This window comes from Haliotis rubra, unplaced genomic scaffold, assembly GCF_003918875.1.
Source record: "Haliotis rubra isolate DU_JTF1 unplaced genomic scaffold, ASM391887v1 Scf118, whole genome shotgun sequence".
NCBI classification, from domain to species: domain Eukaryota; kingdom Metazoa; phylum Mollusca; class Gastropoda; order Lepetellida; family Haliotidae; genus Haliotis; species Haliotis rubra.
Genome location: NW_025765092.1, coordinates 1,707,822 through 1,723,314, shown reverse-complemented (window position 1 = coordinate 1,723,314; position 15,493 = coordinate 1,707,822). Strand labels below are relative to the sequence as shown.

At 39.1% G+C, this 15,493-nt stretch overlaps 2 protein-coding genes across 2 annotated transcripts in view; one reads left to right on the top strand and one right to left on the bottom strand.

The window, feature by feature from the left end:
* Nucleotides 1–205: 205 nt before the first annotated feature.
* LOC124259508 (perlucin-like) lies at nucleotides 206–6,375 on the top strand. The gene is made up of 5 exons (XM_046693640.1): nucleotides 206–257; nucleotides 1,155–1,249; nucleotides 3,767–3,857; nucleotides 5,604–5,832; nucleotides 6,366–6,375. The coding sequence occupies exons 1-5, from the start codon at nucleotides 206–208 to the stop codon at nucleotides 6,373–6,375; spliced, it is 477 nt and encodes a 158-aa protein (XP_046549596.1).
* A 7,096-nt stretch (nucleotides 6,376–13,471) lies between these two features.
* Nucleotides 13,472–15,493, bottom strand: part of LOC124259345 (insulin-degrading enzyme-like) — a 38,818-nt gene continuing 36,796 nt past the window's right edge. Inside the window, 1 exon segment of the mRNA XM_046693471.1 lies at nucleotides 13,472–14,679. Coding sequence (XP_046549427.1) covers nucleotides 14,563–14,679 — 117 coding nt within the window. The 3' untranslated portion in view covers nucleotides 13,472–14,562.

Sequence of the window (15,493 nt, the reverse complement as noted above, 5' to 3'; positions counted from 1 at the left end):
CCTGATGGTTGCCTTTAAGCCAACTTATTAATATCGTTGCCATGGGAATACCGGACTGGGATATCCCGTGTTTTCTTAGAGTAACCTCGCATCACGTGATTGCTAATCCAGGTTGTCACGTGGTAGCGGGGGTAAAAGGGGATTACATTGTTTTAAAATGTTTGACATAAACTGACTGGAAGAGTGAGACTAATTTTTGGGAAGGATGGATGCTAAACTGAACATCATCGTTTTTCTCATGCTCCTTGTGCAGGCATGTAAGTATTAACCCCATATTGTGAGGGATCAAAAACGTCACCTTGACGCTACCTCTCACGCTAGTGGTGTGTGGTCCAGTGCATTGAGCTCAGGTCACAAATCAGTTGAAGTTAAGCAACGTTGAGAGAGGAGAGTTTTGGATGGGTGACTCTGTTTAGCAGCTTGACTCCTGAGAGTTTCTCGGACATCAGTCCTGCTCCACAACGAAGCACATGTGATACATGTGGTCTCACCTTAGGCAAGCTGTTTGTTCAAAATTGCCTCTGTTACCCAGCAGGAAATGGGTACCCGGTGAGATAAGTCATGTGACTATTAACCTTCCAGCACTTCACAGGCAGCTTGGGTTATCCGGGGTAATAATAATTAGATTCTGATTACAGCGTCCAGTGAGCAACTAGTCAGATGGATACTAGGCGCTATATAAATGATTTTGTATTAATTATTAATTAGTCTACTGTTGACCCATACGAAGGATATGTTATTTGTGTTGTGATGAATTGTGCTTTATGTTTTGTAATTTCAGTAGGTGCCATTTTTGTGTGGTTATTAATGACGTTGGCTTTTTTTATTTTTCACAAACACGCTTTATAGTATGTTCTTATGGCTGAATCCTTCTTCACATCTTTCACCAATGTTTTCATAGTCCAACGCACTCAGAAGTGTGGAAGTATGAAGGGATTATCGTCATCGTCGACCAGGAATCAGCTAGATTCTTGAAAACTGTTACGTGTAATCACGCCAAAGACCCGGGTTTGATTCCCCACATGGGTACAATGTGTGAAGCCCATTTCTGGTGTCCCCCGCAGTGGTATTGCTGGGATATTGCCCAAAGTGCCTTAAACCATACTCACCTACTCACTCACCCACTGACTCACCTTTCTGTGACCATGTTCCAGACTGCTTCAACGTGAGATGTCCGAACGGCTTCATCGCCAATGGCAACACCTGTTACAAGTTCGTAAATTGGCAAGCTTCGTGGCCAGAAGCAAAGGTAACGTAAAACAATTACACACTATATTAATCTCAAGTTGAACTTCTACCCGTGAAGTTCAGAGTTAGAATTGGTCTTCAGTAATCCATGCTTGTCGTAAGAAGCGACTAACGGGATCGGATGGTCAGGGTCGCTGACCTGGCTGACACGTGCATGTCATCGGTTCCCAATTGTGTAGGTCGATGTTCATGATGTTCATCACGGCTATGTCTGGTCCAGACTGGATTATTTGCTGTAGGAATGCCGGCATCTTGATAATACAGGCTTGAGTGCCATCTAAAGATTTTAAAATAAATGTATTTTTGTTAAAAACACGCTATCATCAGTAACTAGACTAAGTCATTATCATTTTAGGGGCGGTGGGTTGGCTTAGTGGTTAAGGCGTTCGCTCGTCACGCCGAATACTCGGGTTTGATTTCCCACATGGGTACAATGTGTGAAGCCCATTTCTGATGTCACCCGCCGTGATATTGCTGGAATATTGCTAAAAGCGGCGTAAAACCTAAATCACTCATTATCATTTTAGAACTTTGATCTGTGGACATTTTTCACGATATAACCACCGTTGGATGGACAATGCAGTGCAAAGCTTCGCCCTGCTCTTCAGTGAAATGGGGTTTAATGTCGCATTCATGGTTATTGCAATCACCACTGAATTATCTATAACCTGGAGAACCACACATTAAATCCGTGAAGCAAACATCCCCATCTGTGTGCGCGTCTGTGCATGTGTTTCTCTGTGTTCGTGTGTGTGCGTGCCTGTGTATGTGTCAGTGTGTGTGTTTCTGTGACTGTATGTCTGTGTGTCTCTCTGTGTCAGTGTGTGTGTTTCTGTGACTGTCTGTGTCTCTCTGTGACAGTGTGTGTGTTTCTGTGACTCTGTGTATGTGTCTGTGTGTGTGTTTCTGTGACTGTCTGTGTGTCTCTCTGTGACAGTGTGTGTGTTTCTGTGACTGTGTATGTGTCTGTGTGTCTCTCTGTGTCAGTGTGTGTGTTTCTGTGACTGTGTGTCTCTCTCTGTGTCAGTGTGTGTGTTTCTGTGACTCTGTGTCTGTGTTTGTGTCTCTGTGTCAGCGTGTGTGTTTCTGTGACTGTGTGTCTCTCTCTGTGTCAGTGTGTGTGTTTCTGTGACTCTGTGTCTGTGTCTCTGTGTTAGTGTGTGTGTTTCTGTGACTCTGTGCATGTGTCTGTGTGTCTCTGTGTCAGTGTGTGTGTTTCTGTGACTGTATATTCGTGTCTCTCTGTGTGTGTCTTTGTGTCTCTGTGACTGTGTCTGTGCGCGTGTGTCTGCGTAAGTGTGTCTCTCTGTGTCTGTGTGTACCTGTGTCTGACCCTCTCCCATTACTGCTAAACACAGACATTGTATTAAAGTATTCGTGCTGCAACTCGCATATTGTATGAACATACAACGTCATGTAAAACAAAACAATAGACGTTTGTGGTCTTGGTTTAAGCGTTTAATAAATACAGCAAAGCTACCTTTATGTAGAATTGTCTAGTTGACAAGAAACGTCAATAGGACATTGTGTTTTAAATACACGTAATCTCACATTGTCACGCTGCCTATCCCACACCGAACAAATACATGTTGTGAGTTGTATGATTACGCATTCACAATAACAATCACTGAAGTAATCAAAAAATCTCTCCTCGAGGCAAATTAGTAATCCCTTGAATATTATTGTGAAAATGTTTCAAGTAGCTTCTGAATATGTGTCATCATATTTCCCAGCCTCCGAATACCCCTTTATAGTTTTCTTCTTTATTAATAGCGCGTTACAGTTGTAAGATGTTTGCCGTTTGCTTTGTAAATGTTGACAACTGGATTTGTCTGCACCAAAAGCAAAACTACTGCCGGGCAGATAACACTCTTGTCAACACAGCTGATGCCCTGTCCTCTTTGTTTAGCGGATGAATATTGGTTTGGTTTTTCAAAGAAATCTCTTAAATGTGTTGCCAGAACGGGGATGGACTGCGTAAGAAAATTATTGGATTTGAATCAGACGTTGTTTGAAGTCATTGGTGAACCATTCACATCATGGCATCAATATTCATGTTTCTTCGTTTGAGCTTGCTTGTTTCGGAATTTGGAAAACATTCCCTAGCTTAGAGTATTTTAACTTACATTATTATTATCTATATATTTGAAACATACATTAATGCCAATATAAGTATGACAATATTTTATTAAGAAACATATATAAATGACCATGAGCGCAATATAAGTGGCTGAGATTTGCTATTAAAACATGACATTTGCTTCGAACTGACGCTGTAGGGATGCTTTTCGTTTGAGGTACAAGCGAACGATGCCTCTGACGAGTACTGGCATCCTGAAGACAGGCAAAAGTCAACTTGAAAATACCTAGCAGTTTAATGTTTCACAGTCTGTAATAGCTGGAGCAGGTATCATGTAGAGAACAGGTACCACCAAACCCAACCTGTTGACCTATTCATTCAAGTGTTGTACCTCTTCAAGCTACTTGATATCAAGCATATATATATTTGTCGCTACAGGTGATGTGTGACGTCATGGATGCGCACCTGCTGGAAATAGACTCGCCCTGGGAAGAACAGTTCATTCTCGAGAGACTCGACTTTGCTGACAGTGCGTTTGACTAGATTTTGTTTTATTCGTATTAGGTTCTGTTCATGTCATCATAAGTGTTCGTTATTTCACATTGTTTACAGACTGACCAAAACATATAGTTATATTAAGCCATATATAAGGAAATTCAACAAAACATATAGTTATATTAAGCCATATATAAGGAAATTCAACAAAACATATAGTTATATTAAGCCATATATAAGGAAATTCAACAAAACATATAGTTATATTAAGCCATATATAAGGAAATTCAACAAAACATATAGTTATATTAAGCCATATATAAGGAAATTCAACAAAAATTCAACAAAACATATAGTTATATTAAGCCATATATAAGGAAATTCAACAAAACATATAGTTATATTAAGCCATATATATCAACAAAACAAGGAAATTCAACAAAACATATAGTTATATTAAGCCATATATAAGGAAATTCAACAAAACATATAGTTATATTAAGCCATATATAAGGAAATTCAACAAAACATATAGTTATATTAAGCCATATATAAGGAAATTCAACAAAACATATAGTTATATTAAGCCATATATAAGGAAATTCAACAAAACATATAGTTATATTAAGCCATATATAAGGAAATTCAACAAAACATAAAACTATGAAATCAATTACTTCAAGGCTCAGCATTGCACAAAGCAATTTGTAGAATGTTTCAAATCAGCTATACGAACAAAGTAAGAGTGTTTATGTTTAAGTCCAAGACGAAACTGTATCTCAACTTTGTTGATCAATGTAAGGGTACGCCCTTTATGCTGGCATATCATCCGGGCAAACCGAAACATGAGTCTCATTAACCAGTTCAGACAATGACCTACTGTTCAGGCGATCCGAATTTTTTCGTGTGAAAGTGAAAAGAGACACTACCATCAACTATAGTTACACTAAATTCCAATTCCTTGTTTCATAAGAAAATGGTATTTACAAATTAATTTTAAGTTTAAAGTTTAAAAAAAATCGTATTTCTATAGCTTATGTCGAGGTTTAACTAAGATGTCACGGACTGCCCCTGTTTGAAGAGGTCGTATACTGATTCACAATTCATCTGGCTCACTGGTTGCACCTATTTTGTGTTCTTTGCGCTTATTAAGTGTATTTTTGTAACGTACAATGTGATTGATATAATATCAAGTCCGCACCAGACCGCCAAACTTTTCTAGCGGCCGAGCCTCGTTTTGAGATTGCCACGATTTCCAGATTTCCGTTTGTCAGAGCACGCTGTACGACAGAGCACGCTGCACGACGTGTTTGCAAGGATTAGAAGGAGCATAGTGTTGCAATATACAAGTGATTATATGTATCAAATAATACTGATTAAAATTTACATATCCAGTTGAATGAGTTGGTCTCAAAATTCTGGACTGGTTATTGTACTAAGTTGCGCAATAGGACGGAACCCAGTCAGCAGGAAACGAGACTGTTGTGTGATCAATGTTTTGACTTGAGTGGTGGGAGAAAACCAATAACAAAAGCAACAAAAGCAGGGGAATTACTCTAGATCCGCGTGCCTTTAAATGGCCGTAGGAATTTCAAGAAAGAAAATAACCATGACTTTCTTTTGCTTGTCTTGAGAATAAAAAACTCGAAAAATACATTGAATGAACTAGTTGATCATGTGTTATGCTTCCAAGATAGTATGCGTGGAATACTTCACCTTTTCACGTTAAATATACGTTTCTGTGTCAAACGAAATGTTATGTAATTTCCTGTGATTTCAGATGAAATTTCTGCAGGCTCTTTGTGGATAGGCGCCACGGACATCGTGAATGAGAACCAATGGGTTTGGATGACGAGCGGTAGGCGGGTTGGCTACCGGAACTGGAAGAGGGAAGAACCGGAAGCCATGATGAAAGTTCATGGTCATTGCCTCGCTGTCACTCCCAAGCCGAAGTTCATCTGGGATGAGATACCATGCAAACAGGAACTGCACTTTATTTGTGAAATGAAGTAGGTTTAATTTATATATTAATTATTCCATTTTTAGATATAACCAAATGTATTAAATCAATTAAATATTAATTAAACGAACCCGTCAAGATGCGTGTTGTACGAGGCGACCAGTGGCAGGCTCGCTGACTTGGTTGACATGTCATCGTATCCCAATGACAATCGCGTAGATCTGATGATCTGATGGTCAATCACCGGATAGACTGGTCCAAACTCGATAATTTGTAGACCCCTTCATAATCCAGGAATATTATGCAACGTTAACAAGGAACAAACTAAAATTAAACATAACTTGTAATTGTACTTTAATTAGCCATTAATTAAATCCATACTGTTCGTTTCATAAAATTTTCCACTGACACAGACGTGAACATATTCAGTATATTCAAGTCTTGAAGAATAATTCCAAATAAGGAATGCTTTTTTCGTTATAATTTCCAAAAAAAACCACTTAAAGTAAGCAAAATAAGAATCATCTGGTATGAGAATTGAACTGAATCCTTGCATGATGTCCAATGCTATTTTTGTTTCAGTATGGACTAAGATACGAGCATGGTCACACACATCTTCTTGGCTCAACCATATCAGTTAATATACGGGTCGTACATCTGCTGCGATATTTTATTGGAAGGATTTGCTTATTTTGCGTTCATGTCCAATTATGTTCCGTACATCAACCGAATTACTCTGTACTTGTGGAGATGGAAAGTTTAAAGAATAATAAAATTGTGAGTAAACATGAAATCACCTGTTTCATTTTCGTGTATTTCTTGTCGATGATGTCAGTGAGTTTGTTGGGTTTGTGGTCGCTTTGAACAGCGAGTCGTAGTTCCAGATTTCTGGACAGGTAAGCTTAAACTCTCTCCTTTTCTCTCTCTACTTCAAGTCCGACAGGATGGGTTCTGTTCACAGGAAACCTATCGCAGGGCATACAGCACGTTTTCCGATTTCTGACGTCAGCCACTACGGTGTTGTCATGTCTATCACACTCGGTTACATACTTCAATGTATGGACTGTACGAACGTCATAACATTTAGATGCTTGATTGGCATTTTAGAAAATGCTATTTGATGAACATGGAGATTTTTTCTGGGTTACATCTTCTTTTATTCTTTTATTCTTGAGTTCTGGCCCCATCATCAGGTAAAAACTGAACAGTAACTGTTAACTCTGCCCGTGACGTCACAATGCTTATGACGTCACAATGCTATGACGACGCAATGCATGTGGATGCCAATAGAAACAGTTAACAAATGCATGGTACATAAAACAATAACAATACCCTACCCTTGGCACTGTTCCCATGTATAAACCATGTATAAACCATATTTTCTATGTATGCACTGCTATTACTTTACATTCTATACGGGGCGGTGGGGTAGCCTAGTGGTTAAAGCGTTGGCTCGTCACGCCGAGGATCCGGGTTCGATTCCCCACATGGGCACAATGTGTTAAGCCCATTTCTGGTGTCCCCCCGCCGTGATATTGCTGGAATATTGCTAAAAGCGGCGTAAAACTAAACTCAGTCAGTCAGTTACATTCTATACATTTATAAATAAGTCTCTGTACATTTCTAAATCAATCAACAATTTTGTATAATTAAGTATCGACATTTTATGTATTCATTATAACATGTATTCTATTAGCCATGTTAGCTGTATCTATTGACATCCACGTGTATTGCGTCGTCATAGCATTGTGACGTCACGGGCAGAGTTAACAGTTACTGTTCAGTTTTACCTGATGATGGGTCCAGAACAAGCCCTGAAATAGATGCTCGATTGGCATTTTAGAAGATGATATTTGATGAACATAGAGATTTTTTCTGGGTTACATCTTCTTTTTATTCTTTTATTTTAAAACTTTGCTACATGCAAATGGTAAGGGGGTGCAATCACGCTATCTCCAACCCTAAAGGCTGTGTGTATAAATTGAAATGTGACTGTGGTGACATCTACATTGGTGAGACAGGCAGACCAGTAGCTACACGTGTGAAAGAACACAAAACTTCAGTGGACAAATCAGATCTGAAATCTACAGTTTCCGAACACATTATGAATAATCCCGATCATGAAATTGACTGGGAAACTGAAGTCCTCGCAAAAAACATCAGTGACTGGCGGAAACGCAAGTTGATTGAAGCTATCTTCATCAAACGCACAAAACCAGCAATAAACATGGGATCAAGGGTGTCTACCTCCCAAATGCATGGTACATAAAACAATAAGACAATACCCTACCCTCGTCACTGTTCCCATGTATAAAGCATAATTTCTATGTATACACTGCTACTACTTTACATTCTATACATTTATAAATACGTCTCTGTACATTTCTAAATCAATCAACAATTTTGTATAAGTATCTGAACAGTTCTAAATTGATCCATTAATTTTGCAGTAAACGACATCTTATATATTCATAATAACATGTATTCGATTAGCCATGTCATCTGTATCTATTGACCACCACATGTATTGCGTCGTCATAGCATTGTGACGTCATAAGCATTGTGACGTCACGGCCAGAGTTAACAGTTACTGTTCAGTTTTACCTGATGATGGGGCCAGAACAAGCCCTGAAACGTTGTACTCGAGAATAAAAAGATGTAACCCAGAAAAAATCTCTATGTTAAGCCCTGAAATGTTGTACTCAAGAATAAAAGAAGATGTAACCCAGAAAAAATCTCTATATTCGTCATAACATTTGAAACTTGCGTCACATATGTGCTCGATTTAACAACTAGGCTACCCCACCGCCCCTCGGCGGCATGAGGGTTCAACATAGGGCGACAGGTAACATATGTTTGTAGTGTCCCTTTCACTATACATGAACCTTGCATGCCCCATGGTCCTTGTTGAATCCTGTCATTCACGCGGCCATCATCAGACTATCAGGTTGCCATGCTACACACGTCGCATGCCCTCTCCCCATAGAAGCTTTACAGAGGAATAGCGAGTGGGTTTAGTTTTACGCCGCTTTTAGCAATATTCAAGCAATATCAAAGCGAGGTACACCAGAAATGGGCTTATCACAATGCACCCATGTGAGGAAACGAACCCGGGTCTTCGGCGTGACGAGTGAACGCTTTAACCACGAGTCTACCCCCACCGCACTGCTGTGGAAGGACAGCCTGAAGTGATACAGGTATTTGGGGGGTTACACTGAAGGTCCGGGTTCAGCTCCCACCCTCACTCACTCACTCACTCACCGGACTCACTCCCTTATGGGGTTGTTACCGTGGTGAAACAGCACTGATATCCGAAACATTCGAACCCTTGATACTAATTTTAATACACTGGTCAATGGTCATTTGTCCTTGATGGCTCCTAAATGCCACGGTCAGCAATATTCAAACTATTAGATGCTGCAGATAACCGAGTTTGAGCAAGGGAGCCACTGCTTTTGTGAGCAAAGCGCCACATTTTTGGGCACGATTACACATATAAACTCTTATCACTTTGCCTACACTAGGTACCTTATTTTAGGTACCTGACAGAATCTCTTACATTAAATTGTTACACCTGCTGAGTTTCCTGTCATTCTAAACGAACACTCCTCGGCGAGGCGACTTGCAGCGCCATGGGTGACTGTGCCACCTACTCCAGACAAAAGCAGGAAAGTGTAGACCTATTTGAATGTGTTAAGATTTAATATAAATACATCCACATTTCCACACCTGAACCATCTACAAGTGGAATAGCTCACAACCTTGTTTTTGTCCTTATCACAACCACACTTTTAACGTTCAAAGTAATTTAGGGCAGTGTTTTGCTCACAGAACATATTTGCGCTACAGCTTTTTCCAATGTTTCGTAGTGCATTTCACTAGAATTCAAATGTATATTCTTTCTGAACTGCGTCAAAAACACCTCAAATAGATTACGGTTTAGAATGTTTCTTTTGGTTACTTTTTCAAACATCGGTTCCAGATTGTAACTTTTGAAAAGAAAAACATATTTTCGTAACTCAAAAAAGGCCTTTTCTCATTCAAATAAAAGCACATCTTGTGTTCTTGCGGCAAGTGGTGTCAGACAGGATCCTAAGCTATTTCCAAAATCTAAGATACCTACTTCTGACTTTCAAATCTTATTTATTTCTTTGGCTCTCTCTGGGTTTGTACAACGTCATTATAGTCAACGATCAAAACAAACTTACGGGTCCTTGGTATATGCTTAAACGTTGTTTCATAAAACACCCTTCCAAAGCTTTACGGGGACAGGGTTGTGTGAATTCTGATTCAGAGCATCAACTCCAAGAGAGAAAAAACCTTGAGATGTCGGGATCCAAGGGCAGCAGTTCCACTCGGGTCCTGAAACCAACGCACAGTTGCAAATTCCCTTCTCAGAAAAGTCACTGAAAACGCTCTGTTCAGACTTATTTGTGTGATTTGTAACGTATATTTATTTTGATTTTCATATGAACCCAGTTTTTATTAGTTTTGTCGTGAGAGCGTGACACGGGTAATGAAAGCGTGAGTCTCAAGCCAATGCCGTGAGATTTGGCAGGTATGCTGGTTTAATGTTTCCGAATATTCCAGGTTTGCCTGAACAGTGATGACAGCTGGAGTTTCAGCGAAGCTCTATGAGTGATGGAATGATATGAGAGGTACACAAATGAAGCATTAGTTCGCCAAGGACTCAGTCACGCAAGGCTTCTGTTGTGATATGAGCATTAACCAGTTCATTAAACGACTTCTTCAGAAATAAGACACTATTTTGGGACAAGGTCGTTCATAATTCCGAGTCGCTGAGGACAAGGGAACGGTATTAACATGCATGTGTTGACAAGCATGTACACCGTTACATTTCACTGCTATATATGTGATCAAATCTAGAATTATCTGGTTCACGAGAAGCAAGCTGGTTACTGAAAAAGCGCAGTTGTGACTATAATCAATAAAGAGGTTTGGTTATTCCACTTTTAGAGGGGGTGGGTGGGTTTGGACGGGGTGTGGGGTGTCAATAAACCTGGTTAACCATAGCTGTACAAGGGTAGCATTCTTAAAGACGTCTAAGTGAGTGAGTGAGTGGGTTTAGTTTTCACCACACTCAGCAATATTCTAGCTATATGGCGGCTGTATGTAAATATTGGAGTCAGCGATCCTGACCACCGATCCCATTAGTCGCCTCTTCCGACAAACATGGGTTGCTGAAAACCAATTCTTAACGGGAATTGGGTCTTTTACATGGACCCTTTTCTTTTCAGGGGTCTTTTACATGCAACCTTTAAATATGATTCTAATGTTGATTTTTACACTGGTTAAAAAGTAACACTTTTTTATGTGAAAATGTCCATAAGGTGAATCAAATTTATAAGCTAACATATGACATTGTTATCGACAGGATGCCTCATCAGCTACTGACGCAGGTCGTCACGATATGGCTGAGATATAGCCGATGTGACGTTAAATATTAACTCACTCACTCATTCACTGACGCAGGTGTTAAGTGTCAATCACTTCATACTTCATTCCTCTGCATGCTGTCGTCTCCTGCTATCATCAAATGGTATTGTTTCCATAAAAGATATTCATTCAGTTTCTTTTCTAGAAATTCTTGCATTTTGAAGGTTCATAAGTTTGTTAAACGCTGCTGTTAAACGCAGGTAGAATGGAAAAACCTCAAACTTGAGGTTTTACAACTTTGAGGTCTTACCTTTTGAACCACAAACTCAGGGGAATGTTTTAACAATAACATCCTAACATCCCTTAGATAGTATGGGATAAAGGATCAATGACAAACAATTCACCATATCATCTGTCAAGCTAAAACAAAACACAATAAAAGTGCTGGTTCTTAAAATTTTATTGAAATATAAAAATAAAATTAACTATAAGGGTTTTGATGAAATGACATGAAAGTATATGGTAAAATCATCAGTTTTGTATCCTGTGAAAATCAACCATCACTGTGAGTATGGTTGACTAAGAACTAACATGATGACCATGTTCCACAGCATATGTTCAACAAACCCATGCTTCAGTCTGCAAGTAGGTTTAACATGTAGCAAATACAATTTATATTATACAGTGAGTGAGTTAGTGAGTTTACTTTTACGCTCTTGTTAGCAATATTACAGCAATATCATAGAAGTGGACACCAGAAATGGGCTTCACACATAGTGTAGCAGATACCAAAGGTTATCTGTCCTAAAAACAATCAAGACAATCTACCGGGACTGGAAGGAAGCATTCTGAAGTTTCACTATGTAGAGTTTCTGGAATATTTATGTGTTTATATCATTTAAGATCAGTGGATACACCATAAGTGAACAACAGTATCAGTTGGGTGAGATGAACCTGCCAGAAACATGATATCAATCTGAGGAGTGAGTGAGTGAGCTCAGTTTTACGCCGCTTGTAACAATATTCCAGCAATATCACAGCAGGGGACACCAGAAATGGGCTTCACACATTGTACCCATGTGGGGAACCGAACCCGGGTCTTCGGTGTGATGAGCGAACGCTTTAACCACTAGGCTACCCCTCCGCCCCTCAATCTGAGGATGTTGTCAAGGTCAGTGATCACAGTAGTTATTGTCATCTAAAAGTCATGGTATCCAATTGACGGTGGTGTGTTACTTTATACAAGAAAAACAATTGTAAAATCAATCAAGTGACACAAATTTCATAAAATCAAATGATACATAAGGATCTAAATTTCTAAACTCTGAAATATTTCCTTGAGACCTGGTTCTTATGTAGAGATAGGAAAGGCAGGTACTCTGACACTCATCCCCCCCTACAACACACATAAGCATACTTATTACATGTCTAAGGGACAATTTGGTAGCAATGATAGCTGTGATGATTGTTGTTCCCATGGTTACTGCAGTCAGAGTTCTATGATTTGTGAAACTTTGTGTAGCTGATAACAGTACGTCTTTCTAAATAGTGTTAAGAGTGAGTGAGTGAGTTTAGTTTTACGCCGCACTCAGCTATATGGCAGCGGTCTGTAAATAATCAAGTCTGGACCAGACAATCCAGTGATCAAATAGTGTTAAGAAATGCAGTGTAGTCCCTGATTCAAGACTTAAAATTTGAGAAGGCTATGAAAACTTTCTGCACACCTTGTTATACAACAACCATCACAATACATGGGGAAAGGATGAACTGATTTTCATATTTTATGATCCTTTCTAAAAGACATGTTCCATCACCATGATGACTGCAATCAGTTTATACAGGACGCAGCAAAGAGATACGGGTTACAACTTTGTGAAATACCAGCACATCCTGAAAGTAGGTAAGGGACACAACTGTCTACACAGTTTCTGTCCACTTAGTCCCTGGGGCCACCCTTAGCCTAAAAGCAAATTTTGTTATCATAAGTACACACTGGCAGATAGATAAAAAACACCCACCCACCATACATGATCACTATCAACCCACATAATGAAAAAGAAGGTATCAAACTAACAACCAGGGGATCCAGGTAGAGGCAAAGGGAGACAATTTTACTTGTTCCATTCTCTCAGTCTATGAGAGCACCCCAAAGAGAATAAAGGATTGGTGATGAAGTTCACAAGACATTCATCTGGTTAAAAATAATTGTGTTGCATAACTTTTTACCATCAGTATAGTCTATAGAGCACCCCAAAGAGATAAAGGATTGGTGAGAAGCATTCATCCATAACACCATCAGTATAATAGGCACCACAGAGCACCCCACACCATATCAGCACATATGATAAAAAAGGTCACAAGTCGTGGCTCCTTGATTGTAAAATGAACAAATAAAAACAAACATATAAAATATCACTTCACCCAAGGACATATACATCCTGGCTTTTTATAGGTGGGTATTTTCTGAGTACCAGATTCTTCATAGAATAAACATCACAGACATACTGCTGCTAATCATTCGGGAACCATGGTTGTTGAAGAATTTGTCATGCAGCCAAAAAAGCCCTTTTGGGCTCAATTTATTCATTTGTCATTTGTTTAGGGAGGGAAATAGCCCCAGAGGGACCAAAATTAATTCTGGGACACAGCCAAAACTGGGTGAGGTTAAAAATGGGTATAAGCCCAACTGACCGACTCTACAGACTGACAATACTGTGTTCTCAAGATTGTGCCCAGACAACATTGGCTCCACAAATGGCGCCACAAAGCCATCTTAGCACCATGAGTTTTGTTAACAGAGCTGTTTTATAATGATCTTAGTGCTAATGTTATCATTATGCCCATACCCTAAAACAATATAGATATAGCTGTAGCTGTGCAATTACTTGTGGATGGGGCCCTGGACAGTACCACAATTGATTTTGACGCTAAGATTATCGTAAGTCCCATACTTTAACAAACAACTGCAATAGTTGTAGCACTAACATGACCTGGTGGAATGGGGGCCGGTGCTGTACTACGACTGATTTTACCATTAAAGTTATCATTAAATCCATACTTTAACATACAATAGCAATAATAATTACTATGATCTCATTGTGGAACTGTTCCTAAAAGTTGTTAAAACAGGGACGTTTCCGTCCTTATTAGTGGAGTAGCTCCCGACTGGTGTTCAACAAGACACCTGAGATTTACAGTTATAGTCCCATGGCCGTTCTGTTAAATATTTTCATCTTTGCACTCAGCAAAGACTCAGGCAACATGGTAACAGCAGTAATTTTGTCCCAACAGCAGCAGTTGAAAATGCCCAATAAATTATCAAACAATTCAAAACCAATCACAATCAAATCCTGCCCTGAAATATCTTGATTTCTATCCCATGTTAGGAAGTGCTGGAGAGGTTGAGGTTGGTTTGGTTGGTCACGTCCAGAGCTGGTTTGAGCCGGGGATAGACAGCCAGTGTCCGCTTGAAGTTGGACACATTGTCCACAACAATAGGCTGGATTAAGAAAAGCATTGGAAAAGTCAACAAATTAATGTAGTTTACATAATATTGATTAACTGACAACTATATGTTAGAACTATTTCAAACATTTCATATATGAATGTTGTTTTTACTAAGATAATAAACATTTTATTATGCACTGAATGTTTGCAAATGTTAAAACTTTCAAAATTCTCTGATTAAAAATTTGTTTTTTAACATTATTAACATTTATTATAATATATATTAGGAAAATAGCATCAGGTCAAAGTGTACCCATCCTTATGTTATATTTTGCAGCATCTTGACATATTGACCAAGAATATTCAATAAATGAAAACAATTTGGCCTGCATAGCTTGACTCGTTCCTGTAATTCCCTTTTACAATGAACACAACTTGTTTGTTTGCATGACAAGAGAGGGAGAAATGTTGAGTGAATGGGCTGTGAGATCAGAACTTGCAGTTAACTATTGTACACTGGCATATCACAGCATAGCTATATTGTGTACCAAATATGGTTCATGGTAAAGAAACCAGTGGTTGCACAATAAAATGGCCGCCATCATGATCAACATACATGGTAACATTAGACTAACAACTACAGTTAGAATCAGGGTGACCTTTTAACATGTAAATTAGCATTGCACTACTGATAGTCTGAAGACCTGATATGTTTTCAAGAATGATATTTTGTACAAAAACTACGGAGTGAGAGAATGTTGTTTAATGGCACTATTCCAGCTACTTCACACAGTACTGTAAGTACTGTAGTGAGTGAGTGAGTACGGTTTTATGCCGCTTTTAGCAATATTCCAGCAATATCACGT

Coding starts and splice junctions, on each gene's coding strand:
- LOC124259508 (XM_046693640.1), top strand. CDS start 206: ATGGATGCTAAACTGAACATCATCGTTTTTCTCATGCTCCTTGTGCAG. Junction 1,250..3,766: donor CTTCGTGGCCAGAAGCAAAG/GTAACGTAAAAC, acceptor TTGTCGCTACAG/GTGATGTGTGACGTCATGGA. Junction 3,858..5,603: donor GAGACTCGACTTTGCTGACA/GTGCGTTTGACT, acceptor CTGTGATTTCAG/ATGAAATTTCTGCAGGCTCT.